Here is a 25,834-nt window from a genome sequence, read left to right on the forward strand (position 1 = left end):
ACATTTTGGTGAGGATGTTAAGAAAAGGAAACCTTGTGCACTAATGGTGGGAATGTAAATTAGTGCAACCATTAGTGCAAAACTGTGTGGAGAGTCCTCAAAAATGATCTAGCAATTTCAATTTGGGGTATTATCTGAAGAAAATGAAAACACTAACTTGAAAAGATATGTGTACCCTCATGTTCATTGCATTCTTTACACTTGCCCATATATGGAAGCAACTTAAGTCTTCATCAGTGAATGAATGCATAAAGAAAATGTTCTTTATCACACAAGGGGATATTATTCAGCCATAAAAGAGGACAAGATGGATGGACCTTGAGGATATTAGGCTAATTTAAACAAGACAGAGAAAGACAGACAAATACCGTATGATCTCACTTACATGTGGAATCTAAAAAAATAGCCCTAAACAAAAAAGAAATATACAGATACAGAGAACAGATTGATGGCTGCCAGAGGTGGGGATGGGCAAATGGGCAAAGGGAATCAAGGGATACAAACTTCCAGTTCCTAAATAAGTAACTCAGGGATGTGAAGGCCATGGTGGCCATAGTTAACGATACTGCATTACATATTTAAACGCTGCTGAAAGAGTAGAACTTAAAAATTCTCATGACAACAAAAGACATTTTTGTAACCATGTGCGGTGATGAATGTAAACTGGACTTATGTGTGATCACTTCACAGTCTACACAAATACAAAATCATGTGTTATACACCTGAAAGTAATGGATGTTACATGTCAATTATACTTTAATATAACTTAAAAAAAAAAATCTTTCAATGAACTTTTTATCCGCCTTCTACCCGGCCACAGGATGACCCCCTTCTGCTGCCTTCAGTGCCTCAAAACTCAGACACCACTCTGCCATCCATAGTCCTGTGGGGCATTGTAGGGGACCGCTCTGCCTGGTTTCAGGAGTTGTAACTGCCCCACCCCCCCGTGGTGAAGGATGAGTGAGAGACCTCCTAAATGAGAGCCACTAAGGAGACAAAGCTTGTCTCTGGTAGCAAATGCTGCCTCTGCTTCATCCCCCTGCCCCCAAAGCTTGGTCAGTTACTCTGACAGGTAAGACCCCTCAGAGGAGGGGCAAACTAGCCAGACATGACCACTTGGGAGGTCATCATGGAAGGACTCGGGGGGCTGCAACAAAGAGGGAATGATGGACCCTTGCCCCCCGGCTATTCTGACATAGCCCGAGTCCCCATTTCTGTCTAGGAGAAGAAGAAATGGGCTGGAGGCCCCATCTCAGCCTCCAGCTTGACCTTGATGCTCAGCAGAGACTCATACTCCTGGGCCTGGCCTGCCCCTCTGCCTGGGTCTGGGCCAGCTCTGTCCCCAGATGCAGCAGGGTCCCACTGAGCCGTTCCATCTGCATGACACAGAGCACCTCCCCTTCCCTCAGGCTGTGCTCTAAACTGACCTTCAGATACCTCATTGAGTCCAGGCCCATCTCCAAATACTGGACCCTACGTCTCAGCTCCGTGAGTGTTGTCTCAGCAGCGCCTATCTCAGGGGTCTGCGAGGTGACCACTGTGGTGCTCTCTTCAGTCTGATGGGACCAGTACTTGTCTAGCTCCTCTCAGTTCTTTCAAGCCAGCTTGTCGTACTGGGCCTGGATGTCTGCCATGATTTTGCCGAGGTCCTGAGATTTGGGGGCATCCAACTCCACGGTCATCCCAGAACTGGCAATCTGGTTTTGTAGACCATTTACTTCCTCCTTGTGGGTCTTCATCATGAACAGCAGCTCCTCCTGGAGAGCCTCGATCTCTGTCTCCAGCTGCAGCCATGATGTTGCTGTCATCAGTGACTTTTCAGAGCCCATTGATGTCGTTCTCCACAGGCTGGAGCATGGCCAGCTCCATCTCATACTTGACTCTGAAGTCATCATCAGCAAGATGGGCATTGTCAATCTGCAAAACGATGTGGGCATTGTCCACAGAATTTGTAAAGATCTGAGCCCTCAGGTCCTTGATGGTCTCAAAATAATCTCCCCAATCTCCAACCTGGGGTTCCTTCTTCTCTAAGTGTTCCCAGATTTTGATCTCCAGTCTTTGATTATCAGCCTCCAGGCTTTTCACCCTCTCCAGGTAGGAAGCCAGGTGGTCACTCAGGTACTACACAGTCTCCTTGCCCTGGATGCCCCCTATGCCCACCAGACCCCTGGCTATCCCTGCAGCCAGGCCCCAGATCCCCAGCTGTCCTGCACGCTGGTGGAGCAGGACACTGAGATCTTGGAGCCTGAGCCCCTGGTGCCTGCATAGATGCTGGCTGCACTGCTGGCCGGCCAGACCTGGTAGCTGGGCAACTGCACGGAGCCCAGGGTTCGGTAGCTTGTGGAGAAGGTTTAGCATGTGCTGAAGCTCATGTTGTTAAGGGAGGAAGATGAGAAGCCGAGACTCAGGTTGAAGCTGCAGTCTAGTATAACTTTCTTAAAAGAGAGAAAAGGCAATTTACAGAACAGTGTATAGAACACGACCATGTTGTGTTATTTTAAAGTTACATGTGTGTGTGGTACTTTTTTTATTCATTTAGACAAGAAACAATTGACAATTGATGGCAGCAGAAGTGATGAGGAAGGGAGACTCACTGTCCATTTTGCACTCTTTCGTATTGTTTAAAATTTTTTCACCACGTGCATGCATTTAAAATTTTAATTAGAAGAAGAATAAGGAAGAGGAGGAGAAAAACAAAAAGATAAGAACGGGAGGAGAAAGTATCAAATCGAGAGGGAAATAAAAAGTTTTTCAGCTCTAAAAATTGTCCCCCAGCTGGAGGTGGTGGTATAGAGTAGACAGTACCTGGCTCAAGGACTGGTGACTTAACCCCCTCATTGCCATGCAGCTCCTTTTGTAAAAAAAAAAAAGTATTTTATTTATTTATTTATTTATTTATTTATCTATCTATTTATCTATTTATTTATTTTTAGAGAGAGGAGAGGGAGGGAGAAGGAGGGGGAGAGAAACATAGATGTGCAAGAGATACATAGATGTGCATCAATCAGTTGCCTCTTGCACACCCCCAACTGGGGACCTGGCCCGCATCCCAGGCATGTGCCCTGACTGAGAATCGAACCAGCGACCTTTTGGTTTGCAGGTCAGCACTCAATCCACGGAACCACACCAGCCGGGGCACAACTCACTTCCTTTGTAAAGTGAGGATGATGTTGTCCACCCCAGGGCTGTGTGAAGATTTCATCAGTATTGTGCTTGGCACACAGTTCAAAGTCATTAAGTGGGGCTTCTCCTGCAAGCAGTAAAGGTGTAGCACCACAAAACTCAGGTATACTAGGGTAACAGTGACTGAAAATAAAAAACATAATACACTATCAAGCAATAATTATAGAGTAGGTTGTACTGACAGACTGATAGAAAAATCACGTATTGAAAGCTTCCCTATGGTGATTTCTAGATATAAAGCAGCCGAAGTTCCTTTCTGACCAAGGAACAACAGGACCTGGGCAAAGGTTAGCCATTCCCATCGGAGCCAGCAGAAGCGCTGCCTACATGTCCCGCTTCTGAACGAGAGCAGTAAAACTGGACCTAGAGCAGTGGGATGACATGACGACACATGCAAGCGACAGCATGGGGACCATTTGAGAGCAGACCTGAGAAACTGCACGTCTCCAGAATTTCTGTAGACCCCTGCCCCCCGCTGTTCCCCTCTATGACCTAGCTAGGGTGTCTGAGATGCTAAGCTGGTTTTGGAGGCGTGAGCCTGCCATCCTCTCAGGCTGTTGGCGCCTCAATAATCCCCTTTCTTTGCGCCCCCACCTGCTCCACTGGTTTGGCGTCTATGGCGGGGGGCAGCCGGACCTGTGGGTCATTTCCCCCATTTCACTGGAGCAGCAGTTTTCAACCCTTTCAGCTCACAACACGCATAAGCTAATCACTAAAATTCTGCAGCACCCCCATAAATATATTTTGGCCAATCTGATCAAAAATAGGTGTAATTGCCATTCACTCACACCAGGTGGTTATTGTTGTGTCACCTTGTTTTTTGTGGGGTTTTTTTGACAGTCTAGGGGAAAAGAGGTCAGTGCCCCTGACCAAATAGTCAAGTATTGTATGTTGTTAAAATTCTTGTGGCACACTGGTTGAAAAAGCACAATCCTAGAGTGACCTAGAGCGCTATGCTCTGAGGACAAATGGGACTCTAAGACTGAGAAGGTGATGGAGGGCCAGGTAGGGAGGTGAGGAAAATGGGTAGGAGAAAAGGGCTCAGGAGGGCTCTGTCAGGGCAGCTTCCAACCCAGTCCCGCTGTCCGCCCTCCTTGGTGCCTCAGGCAGAGTGTGAGCCGAGCACAGTGGGCCCGGCCAGGGCTTCCTGAGGTACCAGGAGGGAGATCGAAGATGGAGAGAGGGACAAGGGAGACGGGNAACTGCACGTCTCCAGAATTTCTGTAGACCCCTGCCCCCCGCTGTTCCCCTCTATGACCTAGCTAGGGTGTCTGAGATGCTAAGCTGGTTTTGGAGGCGTGAGCCTGCCATCCTCTCAGGCTGTTGGCGTCTCAATAATCCCCTTTCTTTGCGCCCCCACCTGCTCCACTGGTTTGGCGTCCATGGCGGGGGGCAGCCGGACCTGTGGGTCATTTCCCCCATTTCACTGGAGCAGCAGTTTTCAACCCTTTCAGCTCACAACACGCATAAGTTAATCACTAAAATTCTGCAGCACCCCGATAAATATATTTTGGCCAATCTGATAAAAAATAGGTGTAATTGCCATTCATTCACACCAGGTGGTTATTGTTGTGTCACCTGTTTTTTGTGGGTTTTTTTTGACAGTCTAGGGGAAAAGAGGTCAGTGCCCCTGACCAAATAGTCAAGTATTGTATGTTGTTAAAATTCTTGTGGCACACAGGTTGAAAAAGCACAATCCTAGAGTGACCTAGAGCGCTATGCTCTGAGGACAAATGGGACTCTTAGACTGAGAAGGTGATGGAGGGTCAGGTAGGGAGGTGAGGAAAATGGGTGGGAGAAAAGGGGTCAGGAGGGCTCTGTCAGGGCAGCTTCCAGCCCAGTTCCACTGTCCACCCTCCTCGATGCCTCAGTCAGAGTGTGAGCCGAGCACAGTGGGCCCGGCCAGGGCTTCCTGAGGTGCCAGGAGGGAGATCGCAGACGGAGAGAGGGACGGGATGAGGGGGGGGGGGGCTTCCAAGAGTATTTATTATTATTAACACTAAGGGAAAGAAAGTTGGTTCCCTGGGGATTATCCAGTTCAGCATGTAGTCAAATTTGCATGACTCATTAATTAAAACTCCTGAAATTAAAACATTAAAAAAAACAGCAGATGCATGAAATATATCAAAAGCTGGTTTCGGAGAGGCAGTCTTGCCCACATTTTGTGACTTGGTGAGTAGGGGCAGCTCAGGGTTCTCCAGCCGTTCCTACCCTGGTTTTGCACTTCTCGGGAGCATTGTGTCTCTGAGTCTCCATCACTCATCTGTCATAACGCCTCTCCCGACTGACATGAGGGCTCTGAGAGTGAGCGCGTGGAAGGCCGTAAGCCCCTTTCACGTGTGGTGAGTGCCTAATCCCTGTCAACTCTGAGGCGGATAAAACACAGAGAGGAAGCAGCATTTCTTTTGACCAGACGGGTCAAGTCATTTGTTATGACCCCTTCCCTGCCCACAGGTAATCTTGGAAAAAATAAAGTTAGTTCAGGTTGCCTATTAACATTAGCAAACTAAAGAGAGAGGCCATAGGCTGGGCAGAGAGAAAGTGTGCGAGACCTGTGGAACTGCGAGAAGGTGCAAGGGGAGAGAGCCAAGGCTCACAATCTTGCTGACCTTTTCCTTTTTTCCCTTCAAGGGCCATAATGGCGAGTCTCTCCCACTGCATTCATACCTTCTATGAAGTGGACACAAGTCCTTTTTTCTGAATGTGAAAAAAGGTTCCCGCCCCTTCAGGGTGCTCTCTCTGTCTGGAAGCACTGCACACCTGGCCCTAACCATCTTTCCAGAATCAGCTCACTTCCTTCAGGAAGCTTCCATGCCAGAAGTCACACCTCCTTTGTCCAGCCTAACTCGAACAGCTGTTCCTTGCTCTGACTCTTCCTTGCTTCTGCCTTAGGGTGCACCTTTGGGCCTTGCCTGCCCCTTGTACTACGAACACATGGAGGAAAGGACGTTTGCCTTTTCCCTCTTTGTGTTTCTTCCACTTTCCACACCTTGCACACAGCAGGCAGGCACTAATTAGAAGTTTTATGTGTGGGTTAATGTAGCAATGAGCGTTTTCTCAGCAGCGGTCTCCATTCAGGACAAATGTCTGCTCCCAGTCCTGTCCCCGCCACCCCCTACCTCGTCCTCTGACTTCTCTCACCAAACAGCCTGCCTCAGGCCTCCCCAGCTCCTCATTGGCCTGCATCCCAGCGGGGGCATCTCCCTGTTGCGGGGCGGCACCCACGTCATCATCACCCACGGGAAAAACCGATGCCTCCTTTATCATGAACAGTCTTACTCATTCAAGAGAAATGTGCGGGATCCCTGGTGGAGTGTCAGAGGCATCTTCCTCCTGCTTGGGAGAGGTGATGGCATGGTGGGGAGGACGCTGCAGCGCCGGGACTCACCCCGACGTGGAGTCAGTTTTGGAGACTCAGGTGTCGGTCTCGCTGGGACTCAGCACTGAGGTCAGTGGCCGTGGCCCTTTGATCAGTGCGAAGCTTGGCAGATGGACTTGACTCAGAGCCCCTCACCCAGGTAGTGGGATTCCCTGGCCCACCCCACACTCCAACTGCCACTCTCCTAACTGTCGCTCAGAACTTTGCTCCTGGGTCCCAGCACCCGCCTGTCCTTTGGATGAATGCTGGCTCAGGAGCCGGGAAAGCTTTTGCAGGACTAGGTGAAAGCTTCATTTTGTTCTTTGCACAGCAGCCAACGATAGTTTCATGGGGAAAACTCAGCTGTCTTTGATTTCGGTTTGTTTGGTTGTGGTTTTCAGTTGCTTTGACAATTTTGCTGCCTCTTGCCCTTCTCATTTGCAGGATGGCTGGGGAAGAAACCTACTTGGTCATCTGAGCATCTTTTAAAGCTTCTCAGCGGTGTGCGAAGATTGCTTTCTTCAGAGGAGCTCCAGACTTTATCAAAACAGAAAAATATTTCTTATTTTCTTCAAAATGTAAATATTTCTTTTTATATAAGTAATGAATGCTCGTTATAAGAATTTGTACAATTCAGAGGTATTCACCAACTCTGCTGTGTTAGAGATAACCATATTAATAGTTTGTAGTATATCTTTTCAGTTTCTGGGAACATGTGTAAAACATTAATGTGATCCTACTAAATATTATTCTCTAAACTGACTTTCAGATTTCAAAAGTTATTGAAGTGAACTTACCACATCAGTCCACATATGCCTGTCTTCTCCTTGCCAAAATTAATTTAACCATTTCCTGATGTTGGATCTTTAGCCTGTTTTAAAGTTTTTGCAAGTGTGAAGAATGAATGATGTAATGAACTTCCTTATACATGTATGATTGCCTATTTGTAGGGGTATTTTTATAGGATAAATTCCTAAAAATATTATTAGTGGATCTAAAATGAATTTTTATTTTTGGTAGATGCTTCTAAATTACTCACCAAAAAAGTGTGTGCACCTGTCAGTGCCATAAGGTTCTCTCAGGGCCGACTTAGCCGATGGGTGAGGAGGCACACTGCCTGGGGCCCATGATGGGGTCAGGGGTCATGAAAATATTGTAACTTCCTTTAAAGTCAGGAGAAAAAATACAGTAATAATGAATGTTCAATATACAATGAATCCAGCCTGGATTGTATGTTTTATATACCCATGCAACTATAAGGTATGCTTTCTCATATTTTTTATGGAAAGGGGACTCAGGAAGGCAGATGTGTACAGGACCCCCTGCAAGGCATAATTTGGCCCTGGGTGATATGTTTCTCCATAGCCCTGGGGCTCTGAGAATTCTCTATATATATTTAGTTTTTGATAGTCTTTTGTGTAAACAAAAAGAACATTGCAGTTATTTGTACTTGAACTTCTTTGGTTATTTGTGAGGTAGGTATTGTCTCCTAAGTTTATCAATCATTTAAATTTCCTCTATTAATCGCTTGCCTATTTATGTTATTCTTCTCATCTTTCTATTCAGTTGCTCACCTTTGTTACAGAGGGGCTTTTTTTACAGTATGATAAATACTTCAAATTTTATTTTCACAGTTTTCCATTTCAGATTTACTGGTTTCTGTTTGTCATGACATGTAAGGTGTTCCTACTCCCCAGATCCGCTGGGAATTTCTTCATGGTGTCATTTTTACAAAGTCTTACACGACTATTCATTGATACTTTCTTGTGGAATATCTCTGACTATTATTATTTGTAATATCTTTAATTCCCCTGGAATGCATTTTTGTAAGACATGTGAAATAGCTCTTAAACTTTGTTTTCCGAGCATAGCTAACTGTTTCAACATCATGGGACAGTAATTTAAAATACCATTTTTATCAAATATTAAATTCTCATGTATACATGAGTCTACTTCATGGATCTCGTCCGTCCTTTGGTCCATTTATCTATTGCCTGGCTAGCACCCCACTTTCAGCTATGGCTTTATGATATTTTGATTTCTGATAAGGTGAATCACTTCTCCCCACCCCCTCCACCCTGTAATCCTCTCTTCCCATTTTTTTCTTCATGATTCTCACATATTTACACTTTCTTATGAACTTCATAATTACATTTTCAAGTACTAGAAAAGAAATCCCAATGAGTTCTGTAAAAATTTACAGATAATTTGAGAAGAAGGGACATCTTCACAAAACATCTGCTTCTGTAAGAGCGTGGCATTTTGTTCAGACCTATCATTCCGAACATTTCCCATTTTGCCTGAGCCCTTGCAGGCTCAGCAGTCTCCTCAGTTGCCTCCTCGGCTCCCTTTGTGGGACAGGAGGCCAGCATCCAGGGCTTGTCTGCGTCTCCTTGTCCCCGTGGGGTTTCTGGGGGCCTTCTCTTTTGCCATTTTTGGTCCATGTAGTACTAGTTTCCTAATAACCGTGGTCTGCTACAAATCACGGTGGCAAAGCCCATCGCAGTCTCATCTCTGGATTTCGAGTCTCTTTGCCTCCACCTCTGCCACCACCTGCTCACCCTCCATGCTGTACCTACTGTGCCCTTTGTAGCCATAGCCCTGTGGCCTCTGCTGGAAAACCTTCAGTGATTCCTTGTTCTTTTTGCTACTTATTGCTGCCCTAACAAATTACTACAAATGGAATGCCTTAAGAGAACACTGATTTACTACCGGGAAGTCAGAAGTCCCAAAGCAGATTCACTGTGCTGGAACCAAAGTATCAGTGGGGCTGCATTCCTCTCTGGAGGCTCTGGGGGGTGGGGGTGGGGTGGGGGACGGGGGAGCATGTTTCCTACTTTCCCCAGCTTCCGGAGGCCTTCTGCATTTCTTGGCTCATGGCCCCCTCCTTCATTTTCAAAGACAGCAGCTCTGTCACTCTGACCTCTGCTGTTGTCTCCTTCTCTGACTCTGAGCCCCCTGTGCCCCCTTGTAAGTACGATCATAAGAACGCTCGTGATTCACTTGGGCTAACCCAGACGATCCAGGACTGTACCCCACCTCAGAGTCCTTAGTCACATCTGCAACCTTCCTTCTGCTATGTGAGGCACCACGCTCATAGGCCCCAGAGGTTAGGAGGTGGACATCTCTAGGGGACCATTATTCTGCCTGCCATAGCCATGGCCTTCAGGATGAACTTGGCTTGCCGGCCTATCAGTGACCTGCTCCTCTGCTTAAGCCCATTCTGCTCTCCCCTTTGAACTTGCTGGAACCGTCACTCTCTGCTTCCCCCAGTCCAGGTCCAGGCTGGTTCCTCTGCCTAGGAAACCCTTTCCCCACCTCTTCACCTGACCGGCTCCTACTCGCCTTGCAGGCCTTTGCTTAACCCTCACTTCTTCCAGAAGTTTAAACGACCTCTTCTATTCCGTGAGTGTTCTTCCAGACTTCGTTAGAGGCTTTTGGACCATCCTCCATCGTTCCCAGCCCTGCTTATATTATTGTTTGTTTGGCTATGTTCTCGTCCAACACACTCTCTGAGGGTGGCAGTGATGAGGGCAGCCCCACACGTGGCGTACAGAGGAAACTCATAACTCCCTGCTGAATGAACTTACAAATGTACGGACTTCATAACAGAATGTGAGTAGTTTTGCTCTATAGGCACCATCTTAGAAGTCTTTGTCCATCACTCATTCAACACGTGCTGATTAAGCACTGACTTGGTAAGTACGGAGCCGAGCCGAGGGAGTTAAAAGAAGGAGAAATCACCTGAAGGTTATGAGGATGCTGTGGCTGTAGTGGGCGTGATCCAAAGGACCCGAATAACAACTTTCCCCCTCCAGGAAAATGGACCTGGAGGCCAGTGAACCCATAGACCTCGGGGCTGGAGATCACCAACATCTGATCCGGAAAGCAGCAGACGGGAGTGTCCAAAGTAAATCTGGTCAGCCCTACAACACTTCGCCTGCCTCCAAGCCCAAACAAACGCATGGGAAGCCACATCCCAAGACTGGTCCGAGAGCAGATTCCTACGTGGTGGAAATTTCAGATGACATCACCCCTGAAGACGGCAGTTCCTTACCCAGCCCATTCTCAGAAACATCTGTCCGCAGAGGTGAGAATCAAGAAATTAACTTTTTAGGAGAGGAAAGCAAATGCTTTCGTAAAATGTTTCCCCAGAGTTGATTGTCAGGAAGATTTTTCCCACTCGCACTTCACCGTGCACCACGGCGTCGCGCCGTTATGATAGGCCAGGTCATCCAGGGCATTCAGAGATTTCCGAAGAACATAGTGACAGCCTGTGGTTTTCTTAGGAAATGTGAACTGGTCCATTGACAGTAGCATGTTCTTATCTACACACAATGTAATACCGTAATATTGGCTTCAGTTTTAAAGAATATTAATTCAATGCCCTAGATAGTCACTCCGTACAGGAAATGTGACATCAAATTGTGAGTGAAGAAATCTAAAACCCTGTGGCTTAAATAAATGAGAAATATTTTTCTTTCATGAAATATGAAATTCAAAGAGAAACAAATCCAAGGCAAATGCCACAGGTCGCTGTGCCCGCTCTGCTGCCCATAAGGCCTTGTCCGGGCCTGGACGACTTGAAGGCAGACTGGGAGCCTTGGGTCCCAGCACTGTCTCCTGGTGGCCCCCACCCTCCTTGTGGCTGGAAAGATGCCCTTTGGAGCTCCCGTCTTCCAGGAAGGACAAGGCAACAGCGAAAAGAGGCCAGGGCTGATCTGCCACCCCAACACCTCCAGGGGTCGCCATTCACGGATGGACATCCTGCATGTCCTCCAAATCCGACCTCTGTTCAGAAACCACATCCAAGAATTTCCAATCACGTGTCATTGACCCTCCCTGGACCACGTGGCCACCTGCATCTGTAGTTTCCAGTCAGGTCCATTGCCACCTTTAACAAGATCTAGGTTAGATAGCCAGGGCACTGGGGAGAATGGATGTCAGCAGCAAGCAGCCGCCTCTGCCACAGGCGCCAGTCCTTGGCCACTGCACGGCAAGGGGAGCATTACTGCACTTAGTCCTCACACCCCTGCAAACAAAGTCCTTGTATGCCACTTCACAGACGGGAAACTGAGGGTTAAGGGCTTACAACGGAAAACATACCTAAAGCCTCCTCCCCACTAGTTGAGTTTGTTATTTGTATCTGCCTCTCCCGGAGGGCAGAGGTTGCCTGCCCCCCCCTATAATTATGTAGTTCATAAAAAGATGGAAGTGCTGTGGGAAAAAAAGAACTGTATAACAGGGGAAGGGATAAAGAGTTACGGGGCCAGGGAGCTACAGTTTTTAAAGATGGATTTCCGACCCTGGCTGGTGTAGCTCAGTGGATTGAGTGTGGGCCTGCTGGCGTGGCTCAGGTAGTTGGAGCATCATCCTATAAACCAAAACAGCACTAGTTTGATTCCCAGTCAGGGCTCTTGCAGGGGCTGCAGGTTCTGTCCCCTGTCCTGGCACCTGTGATACGGGACTGACCAACATTTCGATGTTTCTCTCACATCGTTGTTTCTCTCTTTCTCTCTGGAATAAATAATGAAATAGGTCATTTATATTTGTGCCTTTGAAACTTGTTGCATTAAGAGTCACGTTTCTGTCTCCTCAGCTTTCATTGTGAAAGTGTTCCTCCTACTGTCAGCTCAGCTGCTGGCCACCGGGGCGCTAATCAGCGTGTTCGTCTTCTGGTGAGCTTCCGTTTCTGCTGTCTAGACGTTAGGTTGTCCACATTGTCGATGTCGACCCTTAAGCGTTTCCCCCTTGTTATGAGACTGTTTTACTGCTACTTAAGTATTACATTAGGAAGTAGAATTAACTACTTATTGAGTAAAACTATCCATTTCTTTAAAAACCAGGAGAGGTTTAAAAGAGTGGGTGCTGAGGAACCCCTGGTTCATCTATGCAATCTGGTAAGTATTATGGGGTCTAATAAAAAGTGGGTTTTTCTACTAGATATTGATCAAGGTTCTTCATTTAAAATTAGGCAAAGATAACCTCGAGCAACCTCGGTGGCTCAGTCGGTTAGAGCAGCGTCCTGCACCTAAAGGGCAGAAGTTTCAGGCCCCAGCCAGGGCACGTACTAGGCTGCAGATTCCACCCCCAGTAGGGATGCGTACAGGAGGCGGATGACCGCTGTTTGTCTCTCACGCCGACGCCCTTTTCCTCTCTTTCTTTTCCTCCCTCTCTAAAATCACATACCCTCAGGAGAGGATTTTAAAAACTAGGGAAAGATAAAACATTCTTCAAATGACCAAATTATAGAGATAAGAAACAAGCAAATGAGTGGTTGTCAGGAGTTAGAGGTGTGTGTGTGTGTGTGTGTGTGTGTACCCTCACGTGCGTAAAGGGATGGCCCCGGGAGACCTTGTTGATGGTTTCATGATGGGATAGTTTCACATCTTCATTGCGGTGCTGGTCCCCTGTACCTACATGTAGATTTCTATCACGGCTCTACGTCATAGCATTATATGCACATGCACGCTGTACCAATGTCATATTACTGGTTTGAGGGCTGCACTAGAAATAATGCAAGAGGTAAACATAGAGGGAAACGAAGTAAAGGGTATATGGGAGCTCTCTGTGCTTTTGCAACTTTCTGTGAAGCCAGAATTATCTCAAAATAAACCTTTTTGAAAAGAGCCTCAAAGCTGTCTGTGGATGGCAATGAGAAAAGTTAACTTTAAAAACTTTTTAAAAGATGGGCAAAATGAACAATTCACACTTTTGTTTACTTTATGATAGTTACTATCAGATAACATTACGTGATGATATCTACCTCTCTATCCACCTATAGTATCTCGCATGATATAATCATTGGAAGCAAATAACACGTGGTTTTCGATCATCCTCAGGCCAGTGTTTTTCGTTGTGCTTTTTGTACTTGCTTGCTGCGGGAAACTCCGCCGTCAGGTGCCTGCAAATTACATTCTCCTGGGAATATTTGTAAGTAAGCCTTGTTAGCACCTGTCATAGTTCACCTCTGAAATACATTTGTGTTACATTATTAAACTCATTCCTTTTATAGTGGAAAACCTTCCTGTAGAATAATGCAGGTGGAAATCATGTGTGAGACATTCTCTTGGCTGGATTCTGGTTTCAACATATACATAGAATTACTTATGAGGTAGTTTCCACACTCTTAGTAAACTAGAGAATCGGGGCACCCTGGGCTACTGCCCCCAGAGGCCACACGGGGAACCACTCCCACATCTGAGCTGCGTTTCAGGAATGGTGACCCCAAGGTCCCTGCACCTTGGCAGGCACAACAAACGTTTTGTTATGGACAGTGGGTTCCACATTTAGGTCACAAACCTGTGTACAAAAAAATGTAATTTTTTATTTTTTGTAAAATTTATTTTATTTCTATGTTAAGCCTCGCTCAGAGCAGGAAACACCCCAGCTCGGGTTCTCCCCATTTTCCCGCCTTGCACTGCAGTACAGGAGGGCTTCTCCAGTTCCGAAAGGTTGGGGTCAGGGGCCTCTGGCCCTTGGCTCTCCCCTTCATCCGTCATCCGGTTCCTGATTTCCCCAGCACCTCCCTGCGTGGCTTCCACTCCCAGGCCCTTTCTCTGTGGCTCGGGGCTGCTCTGGGCCACGGGAAGCTGTGAGGCTCCTTCCCACGCTGCCCACAGACACTCTAGGTTCTCACCAGCTCTTCGCAGGTACCTTGGTCTTCGAGACTTTTAAAACCTAAACAACATCGGAATTTCTATCATTTTATCCCACCGCACCCCAGTGGGGATTACAGGGCTCCCTCCTTCTCAGGACTCAGTCACGTGGAAGCACCAACCTTCCTTTCCCTGACTCCTCCTTCTGCTTCCCAGTCAAACCTCTTGCCCCTCCCCCAGTCCCCAGAGGGGGTGGTCTCCATGAAAATCACTGATAGTAAGCGTTTGCTCTCTTGAAGAATCCAGAACAATCTCAGTGTGACTCTGTTGGCAAAGTAGTTATTTCTGGGAGAGTTGGTGTTTCCTTTCATCCACTGTGGACCACCATCTAATGTCAAGATTCATTTATCAAATGAGGAAATTTCTGGTCAAGATGGTAGCATAGGCAAATACAGCCCACCTCCTCACACAACCACATCAAAATTACAACTAAATTACAGAACAGCCATCACTCAGAACCGTTGGAAATTGAGTTGAATGGAAGTCTGACAACTATAGAACTAAAGAAACAACATCCATCCAGACTGGTAGGAAACACAGAGATGAGGAGATGTGGAACAGGCTGGTCCCACACCCACAAGTGGTGGATAAAAATTTGGGAGGGATATCTCTGGAGTGAGGGCCCCAGCCCCACCCTAAACCCCCAGCCCAGGGTTCCAGTGCCAGGCAGATAAGCCCCCGCAACTTCTAGCTGTAAAAACCAGCAGAATTTGAATTGGTGAAGGGAACTACTGGAGTCCCAAGCAGTGTCTCTCACAGGGCTCATACATGTGTTTACTTAGACTCACTCCCTCTGAGCTCCGGCACTGAGGCAGCAGCTGGAAAGGCACCAGCGGCATATGGGGAGGAACTGAAGTTTCTGGCATCAGGGCAAGAGCTGGGGGACAACTCTCTCCCAGACGCAAAGGCACCCAGAGGCCATTGTCCCTTTTCTGAGCCTTCTCCCCATAGGGCCACAGGCAGGGGCCATATCTGAGACCCTATCAGCCTGGTTAACGTGGTTTGCTCCACCCTGGAGAATCCCTGAGGCTCCATCCCACCCAAAACACAGACCATCCTAGATGTTAACCGTGCTTTTCCATATAAGTGGGTGGTCTTGGCTCATGCTTCACATCTTCCTAAATCTTCTGAAATGAGCAGCAACCAGCCTAGCAAGCCCCCATACCCTGTACCTCTGGCTCAGCAGCCCTAGGCCTGGCACTAGCAGCAGCCCGCTTTTGATCACATTTTGGCTCTGCCTGGGGACCTCCAAGCCCAGTGCATGTAACAGCCATCTGCAGACTGCTTTGTAGCTCGTGCTGGGTGGCTCTGGGTGGAATATGGGTAGTGGAAACATGATGGAAATTTTTAAAATTTCCATCATGGAAATATAAAGCTAGTAGATCAGTACACAAAATGCATGGTCCTATGAGTATTGAGCCAGGGTTTGGATCTGCGCCTCCTGGTGGTCAAAGTGAGCAAAGACACGTGGCCAGTAGTGATAACACCCATACTGTGCAGATTTCTGTGTCCGGAGAACAGCTTCTTCCTGAGGCTGGAGGAGGCTGTCTCTCTGATGCCCACATTTGGGCATTTTCTCAGCTGCCAGATCATTGAGGGGACTTTCTTAGCTGGTGTGGATACCTGCTTATTGATCAGGTGAGCGAGTGCGGTCTCCCAGTTCCTGCATGGACCACACTCAGTAAGGGGTGGGGACTGGAAAGCCAAACAGAAAGATTACTGAGAATTTTGGAGCAGAAGCAGTGGGGCTGGGAGTGAGGGGGGTGTATTTTTATAGAAATTTTTTACTTAAAAATTTTCAAAGGTTTTGGCCCTGGCCGGGTTGCTCAGTTGGTCCAAGCATTGGTCCATGCACCGAAGGGCTGCAGGTTCCATCCCTGGTCAGGGCATCTGGGAAACAACCCATCAATGTTTCTCTCTCACATCTGTGTTTTTCTGTCTGTCTCACTCTTTCTCTCTCCCCCTCCCTCTCTCTCTAAAATCAATAAACATACCCTTGAGTGAGGACTATATATTTTTTCACTGGTTTTAATGTTTATTATGATTACAAAAAGAGATCAACACTATTGGTCTTAAAGGAAGCTGTCATCTCTGAGGTTTTCCTGTTTATCTCAAAGCCGGTAAAGCTTAATATAGAAGTAAAGTGGTAAGAATTCGTTATATTTTCTAGACTTTATGTCTTCACCAAGTATTAGGAAATATATGGAGAAAACCATTCCCGAAAAGGAGTTCAGTGACAAAATGAAAACGGCAGCCCCCTGGAGACTGCTTTTGCCCACAGACCTGTGGCCCCTTGACCCACGCTCTGAGCTTTCAAAGCCAGGAGGCGGCTTTGACTTCCAAGGCCTCTTGTGATTTACTGGCCTCCTCTTGGGAAAACTGAAGGGTGGTTTCCAGCTTGAAATCATTCCCTCTCCTTCCTCCCATACCCTTTTCTCTCCCCCCTTTCTCTCCCTCTCCTTCCCCTCTCTCTCACACTTCTTCCATGTGCTCCTGAAGATGGAGAAATAGAAAACAATTGAGCAAGTAGGAAAAAAAAGTTCATCTTGAGAGGAAGGTCAGAAGCAAGCACATTATGAAAATATCATGTGAATGTGGAACAGATCCACTTTTTAATAAAATGTATAATGGAAATAGAGACAGCTTCCTTGTACGTTGAACAAAGTCGGCACTGACTCACGGGTCTGGGGAATGTTGAGGCAACCAAGGATTCTCAGGAGCCAGCCCCTGTCGCTTCTTTCATCCTGTCCTGTAGGTGCTTGGTGGGCCCGCCCCTCCACCAGCCCCGGCACTTTGGATTGGATCTGTCCTTATTTTTACTCCCTGATACTGGAGGATTCTTTTCCGGCTCTCGTGGGTTTGCAGTCTCTGGATTCACCAGGGACAAGCGCCCTACCCACTAGGAAGTGTCCCAGGCCTTGTAGCCGCTCCCCACTCATTGTCGTTCTCGCCTGACCTGCGCTCGCCTTCCTTTCCCCTTTCGCTCACGTCCTCCCAGGTACCTGCCTGCTGGCTCTTAGCACCTGCCTCTCTCCCCTGCCCCGTCGGGCCCATGGGAACCCCGCGGCCTGATGCAGCCCCGATGCAGCTCTTTCCCGACCGCTGGACGGGCACCTGCGGGTGTAGCACACGCTCCGTAAATAAGTGCCTTCCACCTGCCCTTCCCCCGCGTTGCTGGAAGGGTCTCATTCCACCCCTGGGGTTGGAAGAAGTATTTTGTTCCCACCCGAGCTCCGTGGGAAAGGTGGATGCTGACGCCGTGCGCGGGGCGACAGTAGACATAGCCCCTTCTGCTCCGATTAGATGCTACAATTCCTCTGGATGGCCCCCTTTGGTTAACCTGTTAGGTAACCATGTACGCTGGTTTCCACCTTCCCCATCAATACATATTTAATTCACTAAACATGTTAGAAGTTGGTTTTGTGTCCTAAAATTTTTACTGATAAATTTTCTCGTTAGTCTTAGGGAGACTTAAGGAAATGTTGGCTCCACTGTTCACGTAGTTTTATAATCCTCTGCCCCGTGGCCCGGGCACTAGGATTGCACAAGTTTCCACTTGCTCGCTAGGCCCCACACAACCACCGCCGAAGTCGTCTCCTCCAGGTGCCGGCTTTGGGGATCAGGCCTGATTGACTGTGAATTTTGTTTTTAGACAGTTCTTCAAGGTCTGCTGCTAGGAGCCGTGTCAGCGTAAGTCTCCGACGCACGTTTTCTTCCCTGTGTGTGCTTTTCCTGGATTGGATGTGAACAATAACCACGCTCTCCGGTTTTAGTTTCTATGACGCTGAGGAAGTGCTATGGGCCATCGCAGCAACCTCTCTGGTGACGTTATCGCTCACTTTATTTGCTCTTCAAACGAAAGTATGTATTATTAAAACAGACGTCTGCCCTAAGGGAGCGAGGGGACATGTTACTCTGCCCCTCCTGCCCCACTGGCCCCCCTCACTCCTCCTGCTCTCCTGCCCTGTGGGACTCATGCCTGCTGCTTCCTCGCCTTCTGGCTTCTCGGCTGTTCTAGTGATAACGTTGAGAAAGCAAAAAAGAAACAGGCGACATTAATTATAATGGATTTCACTTAACCCAATGTATGCAAAATATTATCGTTTCAACAGGTAATCAATGTATAACAAAGTACTAATGAGCTAGTTTACATTTTTTTAAAATTAAAATCAAGTCCAGTGTGCATTTTGCACCGACAGCGTGTCTCGTCTGCACCGGCCGCGTTCCAGGTACTTGGTAGGCACACGTGTTGGAAGCTCACCTGTAGACGCGCATTGAGCAGCATCCCCATCGCCTGGGAGGCTGTGAGACCACAGATCGCTGGGCTCCACCCCTGCACTTGCAGCCTCGGAGGCCTGGGAGGGGACCAGCAGTCTGCACTTCCCAGGCAGCGTCGTCGCTGCGGGTCCCAGACCCACACTGGGTGATACAGGACTTCAGGTCACACCCTCCTGGTGTGTTAAGGAATTAGACAAAAACTCTTGCAAGAAAATGTCTTGGGTTCAAGGGTCTTCTTTCACTACACAATCCCAAATTTTTCAGGCAAGCAGATGAATATTCCCCCTTTAAAAAATGTTAATACCCCCCTCCAGGTGGATCTGGTCACTGATTTGTAAAGGAAAAGCAAAAAAAGTGTATTAATAAAGTACAACATTAAAAATGGATCATTAACAGTAATTTTTGAAAGCTTAGTATATATACTCTTTATTCAAAGATACACATACACATGTGAAAAAGGTGCCCACTTAAACACTTGGTCTATTTCATTGCATTAATGTATTCTATGCACACACTTTTAAAAGTATGAATAATGGCTGTCCCCACAAGCCAAGATGCAGGTTTGACTCCCCAGTCAGGGCACAGTACAAGAATCAACCAAGTAGCCCTGGCTGGCGTAGCTCAGTGGATTGAACATGGGCTGCGAACCAAAGGGTCGCCAGTTCAATTCCCAGCCAGGGCACATGCCTAGGTTGCAGGCCAGGTCCCCAGAGGGGGGGGGCATGCAAGAGGCAACCATACATTGATATTTCTGTCTCTCTTTCTCCCTCCCTTCCCCTCTCTCTAAAAATAAATAAATAAAATCTTAAAAAAAAAAGGTGTAGCTCAGTGGAGTAGCTCAGTGGATTGAGCATGGGCCTGCAAACCAGATGATCGCGGTTCGATTCCCAGTCAGGGCACATGCCTGGCACATGCCTGGGTTGCAGGCCAGTTCCCAGCAGGGGATGCACAAGAAGCAACCATACATTGATGTTTCTCTTCCTCTCTCCTTCCCTTCCCCTCTAAAATATTTTTAAAAAAGAATCAACCAGTAAACGCACCAATAAGAGGAAACCAAATCAGTGTCTCTCTCTCTGTGTCTCTCTGTCTCCCTGTCTCTGTCTCTGTCTCCCTCCCTTCAACCAATAATGTTGAATACAACATTTTAAAATTTAAAAAATGAGAAATTAGGATTGTAATTGTGGTCGTATTATACATACAAATTTATATCCTGCTCATTCAACGTACCTTATTTTTTTAAAGATTTCAGTTATTTATTTTTAGAGAAGGGAAGGGAGGGAGAAAGAGAGGGAGAGAAGTGTCAATGCGTGGTTGCCTCTCACGTGGGTGCCCACTGGAGGAGAACGGGCCCACAACCCAGGCACATGACCTGAGTGGGAATCGAACCGGCGACCCCCTTTAGTTCACAGCCTGTGCTCAATCCACTGAGCTATGCCAGCCAGGGCTCAACATACCTTTTAATTAGCACAAAAATAGAGGAGTATCCTGAACCCCCCTGAACCCATTACCCAGTTTCAACAGTTACCACCTGGTGGCTCCTCTTATTCCATCCACAGCCCTGCCCCTCGTCTGGCCCTGGTGGCAAGGCCAGGTGATAGGATGCTTTTTTTGTCCCGTTTTCAGTGGTCGGGGGCTCACAGATTTCCATGGTTTTGGAATTGGCCCAGGTAAATTATCAGCAAAAGGGCCAGTTTCTGGCCTTGACCATGTGGCTCAGTTGACTGGGGGTTGCCCCGCAAAGCAAAAAGTCGTCGGCTGGATTCCTGGGCAGGGCACATGCCTGGGGTGTGGGTTTGGTCCTTGGTTGGGGCGCCTAGGAGAGGCCACAGACCTACGTGTTTCACATCGATGCGTCTCTTCCTCCCTTCTCCTTTCCCTAAAAATAAATAAATAAAATCTGAAAAAGAAGGGGGTGGGCAGCCTCTGTCTGTGGGGTGTAAGGTACTTCTTGAAACAGCCTGGAATTCCTGACAGACGATGACTGAGTTGTTGTGTGTCCTCTTGTGTTTCCTCAGTGGGACTTCACCCTGCTGAACGGAACGCTGTTCGTCTTCCTCTTGGTACTTATTATCTACGGAATTCTCCTAATCTTCATACAATCATACGTAAGTGGCATCTCATTTGGAGACCTCTGAGAATCGTTGGCCATCTAGGGGGAAGCACCGGTGGTGTTGGGATGGACCCTCTCAGAAGCAGGCACCCAGAGGACAAGTGGGAGGACGTTCACGGGGGAAATGTCTGTGAGAGAAAGGGGTTGGGGTGACGAAGGCCGGAAGAGCTGTCAGACAGCTGCAATGGCAAATGTGACCCCAGGGAAGGACAGGGAAGGCGGTGGGTGGGAGTATTCTAGACTGCGGGGGGTTCCGCAAGGCCACCAGGAAGTTTTGGAGCTCAAGACCACCACAGGGTGGTGGCCCTGTGTCCCCCAGGAAGGACTCTGCTGCTCCCACCAATGACTGAGAAGTGGAGTGGGTCCCAGGAGCAAACCGTGGGTGCTGGGTCCATCACACTCCCTCCCAGGAGCGGGAGGATTGTGAGGCCTCTCCTGGTGGCCGCCTGGTGAGGTGTGGTGTAATGTGGTGTGGTGTGGTGTGGTGTGGTGTGTGGTGTGGTGTGGTGTGGTGTGGTGCGGTCCCCCATGGACAGGGGTCTGGGGCATGAAGGTGGAGCTCCTGCCCTGGACTACAGCTGTCCTTTCCTAAGAGGAGCTTGCGGTGGTGAACCCCCCCCCCCCAGGGTGGACCAGACCCCTTCTGCACGTGGGAGCTGCTTGTCTGAAGTTATGAGAGTGGAGAGATGGGCTTGTTAGGACTTTTCCAGCAGCGTGCTAGTGAGGTCCCTTATTTCCAATTCCGGCTTTTTCCCCCTTTCATTTACTCATTGACTTCTTACTAGATGTTGGACATAGCCCATGTGTTTTTCATATAGGCATCAAATTTAATTCTCAAAATATTCCTGAAAAGTACATATCTCATCTGTTTTATAGATAAGAAAACGGGTTCAGAGAAAGTAAATGATTCAGCCTAGGTCACACCGGACAGAAGTGGCACCGAGGCCAGGTCTGTGTGACTCTGGTGCCCGAGCTCTGTCCACCACATGGCCCTGTGCATGCAGGACGGCTGAGGGGTGCAGAGGTAGGGGCCCAGGGCCTGTCCCTGAGGTCGGCTGCCAGTGGCCCCTGGGTGGGGAGCCCCCGGGGGCCAGTTCCACTGAGCACGGGCCTGAGGCCTGGGGCCACAGGTCTGGCGCCCCAAGGCGTCTGGGCTCAGTCGCTGCATCAAAGAGCTACGTCGGCAACCAGTGGACTTCGTCAGTGATCTTCACCGGTGTAGCCAGCACTGATTTAGCTTTCTGAGTGACCAGACGGGCCTCCAGCGGGGGAGGAAGCATCCGTGTTTTAGAGATAAATTTGAAGACGTCATAAAGATTTAGGCCTCAGTTCTCCACTTATTACTGATGGCGGCGCAGACACGGGTAGTAAGAATACAAATATTTATGAGGTGGGTTCCATAGGTCTTTACAATAAATGGGTGCAGTTAAGAAACAATGTTTCCTACCAGGTGAATGGACCCTAGTTCCCGTTCTAAATTTCCTCTCCCAAGTATCTACTGTAGATAGTCTTGCCCATATGTATCAGCGGAAGACTTTGCCAGAACCTTGTCCGAACGATATGCTTGTTTGACTCTGGCAGTTTTGAAGTCTTCCGATTGCAGGAATTAGGAGTCTTCTTACCGTTAGTTCAGTCTGTAAACACCGTGCCTCAGAGTATCACTGACCCCTGACTCCTCCTTCACTGAGCCCCTTCCCTGGTTAGCAGAGTGCTCTGCCCGCCCTCTAGGGCCAGCTTTCTTGTCCTGCAAAGGGAACGCCATTGTTTTCCTCAGACGTCATGCCCCGCTCTCTCATCCTCTCCCCACACAGAGCCAAACCCTGTGGCCTTTAGAGCAGGCTCATATTCCGATTGGGGCTCTTCTGGTTGCAAAGAACAGACAGATACCCCGCTCAGACTAGCTCAAGGCAAAGATCTGAGGGAACCCCATGACACTTCTAGAAGAGCCAGCATTCACGGGATGGAAGCCCCGCCTTCCTCTCCTGGGCTGAGTTGGTTGGCCTCCTCTGCTCGAACAGTGACAGCTGCGACACCAGCTGTGAATGCAACCGCCTCTGCTGCTTGGAGCCCTCAATCCTGAAAACTGATTCCGACTGGCCTGCAGCATGTTTGATAACCGTCACATTAAGAGAACCCTGGTCTTGAAGAGATTGGCTGCCGCTGGTGGGAGTGACTCCCCCTCTCCTCAGCCAGCTCTAGCAATGGTGCGTGGGGGTCGCCGTGACCCCAGAAACCCGTTCCAAGGGCCTCTAGGAGGGCTTTGTGGTGGGGCAAGAAGTGAGCCACACCTGGTGTGTTCTGCCTGTCCTGCCTACGGTGCCACCCCGGAAGAAGCTGATTTGGCCCACGCGGTGGCGCTGAATAGATGCTGTTAACCAATGCTATTCAAATACGATGAATTTGCTCTCAGATTCAACTTTCTCATATTGATCTAGTCTAACCGCAAGGAGTCCTTTTGTTATCTCAAATCTCGTTCTTCATATTCAAACGTCTCCTTTCTTTTGCAGTGGTTGCATCTGTTGTACGCTGGACTCGGCACGGTGCTCTTCTCGCTTGTGAGTCCGTCTCTCCCGCCCTGTGGCAGGGAGTGTGTGAGGAGGCTGCCGGAGCCCTTGCGCTGAGCGTGCAGTCAAGCAGAGTCAGTCATTCGCTGGCAAGAGCTCCTGGAGACTTGTTTCTCCTCCGTGTCCTCCTCCTCCTCTCAATCCCTCTCCTCCCAGCCCCTCCTCCTCCTCCTTTTTTTCTAAGGATTATTTTTAAGAGCACTTTTAAGTTCACAGCAAAATCAAGAGGAAGGTAAAGAGATTTCCCACCCGGCCCAGCCCTACACGTTCACAGCCTCCCCCATTACCACCAACAGCACTCACCAGAGGGGTGCGTTTGTTACACTGAAGAACTACAGTGACATGTCAATGTCACCCCAAGTCCACAGTTAATGTTAGGGGTCATCTCAGTGTATGTTCTACGGGCTTGGATACATGTAGACTAAATGACATGCTCCATCATTATGGCATCGTGCAGAGGACTTTCACTGCCCTAAAGATCCTCCGCACCCTGCCCATTCACTCCTCCCCTGGCCCCAGCCACCGACAACCACTGACGTGTTTACTGCTCCCAAGGTTGGCCTTTCCCAGGATGTTACATGGTAGCCATCACAGAATGTGTAGCCTTGTCAGGCTGGCTTCTTTCACTTAGTAAGATACACTTTAGAGTCCTCTGTGTCTTTTCATGGCTTGAGAGCTCCTGTGTGTCTGGATGTGCGACAGTGTATGTATCCATCCACCTACTGAAGGACATCTTGGTTGCTCCCAAGTTTTGGCAATTTTGCATAAAGCTGTTCTAAACATCCATATGCAGGTTTTTGTGTGAACATAAGTTTTCAACTTCTTTGGGTAAATACCAAGGAATGGGACTGCTGGGTCACACAGTAAAAGTGAAAACCTTCCCCCAAAGTTGCTGGAATCACATGGGGAGAGGGGAGGGAAAATGGGGAGAAGGGACAGGAACGGTCCAGGGGAGGCACCCGTTTTGGCACACCCCCAGCCTCGGGTGTGACTCCCGTGTCCACCACTCTGACCACAGATGTGACCTTCCCTTCTTGGAGGCTGTTGGTCTCACTTGCAATTGGGTTATTCCCATATTACATGACATGATGTGTGCAATGAACTGGCGTGAGGCTATCCTATTCCTTCCCTTCTGTTCCTCCCTCCCTCCTTACAAGCCCAGGTTAGAACCAGTGCCCGGGGCCAGCCGAGACCTGACTCACGGGCCAGGTCTCACTGACATGGGTGTTCTAAAGTAGGTTCTTCCCCCACATATTCTACCCGAAGACAGATGCTCTGTCTGATGGGTCTGCCTTATAGCGCTGGCCTCTTAGTCTAGAGTCTGGAGAGGAAGTTGTGAGGAGCTGCTGACTCTCTCTCATGCCGCCCGGGGCTGCTCACTTGGTGAGAGCACTTGCTGATCTTTTTCTTGATGTTTTAGGAGCTCATAATTTTACCTACTGCGGCTGAGCTAAAATGTTTATTTTGGGGGATCATTTAACCACAAATCCCCTCTTCTCATTCTGTTCTGGAACCACTGACATCATCATAAAGGTCCAAGAATTCAGAAATGTCGCTGTGCGTGAATCTAAATGTCAGGGAACCACTGTTTCCCTTCTGCGTTCAGCGAGAACATGAGGGGAAGTGGCAGGCACAGGGTGTTTTGTAGCTCAGCGCTGTGTCCAACAGGCCCAGCGGGCCCATGGTGCGGACCAAAGGCAAGAGGCTCCCGGACTCGCACAGCAAAGGCAGGCTCCCGGGTCTGGGCCCACCAGCTGCAGGACAAAGCGCTCGCGTTAGGAGAGGACAAACTTGGGAGCATCGTGAACGTTTGAGGCTGTGAGAGTAACACGTACAGCCACAAAGTGGCTTTCTTTCCACAGTGTATGTGTGGATGCTAAAACAATTTTAAGACAGTTCCAGATAGAAATGGATTAAGATGGTGTAAAACAGTGATTGGATAGAAATGCACGATTTCAGTAGCTAATTTTTCTTTCTTTTCTTTAAGTACCTGGTGATGGATGTGCAGCTGATGGTGGGCGGGCATCATCACTACAGCCTGAACCCCGAAGAGTATGTGTTTGCTGCTCTGAACATCTACCTGGATATAATCAACCTTTTCCTCTTTATTTTGCAGCTGACTGGACTGAGACAGTAGGTCTCACGGCCAAGGCCAGCTCGTGTCAACAGGACAGAGGGAGGGGCATCTGCCATGTGTTGCCAGGCTCAGGCATGCGGGGGTGGCTACTTCATAAGAGATTTTATCCTAAAAAAAAAAAAAAAATTTTCAAGTATTTTTTTTTTCAAACAAAAGCAAGCATTCAGTAGATGGCAGCTGTAGCGGTTACATTTTAAGTTCTGTTGTCATGTTGCAAAACTTCCTGGGGACATTTCTGATGCTTATGAATTTAAAAGATGAGTATCACAATGACATACAAATATTTGTAAGATGCCTGGCACTTGGTTGAAGTTTCCCAGGAAGTATTCAAACTGTAAGCACCATCTATATGAGTAAAATTGAATACAGAAACCCATACTTACTTCATTCTCTTCTGGGCATTCTGCGGGAACATCCTGGCCCAGTCGGACTTTTAGAATAAGATAAACCAACGTGCTCCTGCAGGGGGTAATGGTACCTGCCTGGTAGGGGTGGAGAGGAGTGACAAGTTCACGGACGCGGAAGGCTCAGGACACAGCCCTACCC

The 25,834-nt window shown here is 48.3% G+C and overlaps 1 protein-coding gene and 1 pseudogene across 1 annotated transcript; one reads left to right on the forward strand and one right to left on the reverse strand.

Annotated features, from left to right (window-relative positions):
- Positions 1-1,218: 1,218 nt before the first annotated feature.
- LOC119000923 (keratin, type I cytoskeletal 18-like) lies at positions 1,219-2,413 on the reverse strand (annotated as a pseudogene).
- Positions 2,414-10,326: 7,913 nt separating this feature from the next.
- On the forward strand, positions 10,327-25,288 carry LOC119000999 (protein lifeguard 1-like). Its single transcript, XM_037066170.1, has 9 exons — positions 10,327-10,631; positions 12,141-12,219; positions 12,388-12,441; positions 13,384-13,474; positions 17,852-17,889; positions 17,973-18,060; positions 20,493-20,582; positions 23,095-23,142; positions 25,139-25,288. Exons 1-9 carry the CDS (start codon positions 10,364-10,366, stop codon positions 25,286-25,288), a joined length of 906 nt encoding a protein of 301 aa, XP_036922065.1. The 5' UTR covers positions 10,327-10,363.
- The last annotated feature ends 546 nt before the right edge of the window (positions 25,289-25,834 follow it).

Source organism: Sturnira hondurensis, unplaced genomic scaffold (genome assembly GCF_014824575.4).
Source record: "Sturnira hondurensis isolate 20B ecotype Veracruz unplaced genomic scaffold, ASM1482457v3 Scaffold0016462, whole genome shotgun sequence".
Taxonomy (NCBI): Eukaryota; Metazoa; Chordata; class Mammalia; order Chiroptera; family Phyllostomidae; genus Sturnira; species Sturnira hondurensis.

What these genes read in the sequence shown, in the direction of transcription:
- LOC119000999 (XM_037066170.1), top strand. Translation starts at nt 10,364, where the DNA reads ATGGACCTGGAGGCCAGTGAACCCATAGACCTCGGGGCTGGAGATCAC. An exon ending in TATTTGCTCTTCAAACGAAA is followed by an intron (nt 18,061 to 20,492) that starts GTATGTATTATT and finishes GTGTTTCCTCAG; the next exon opens with TGGGACTTCACCCTGCTGAA. An exon ending in TAATCTTCATACAATCATAC is followed by an intron (nt 20,583 to 23,094) that starts GTAAGTGGCATC and finishes TTTCTTTTGCAG; the next exon opens with TGGTTGCATCTGTTGTACGC.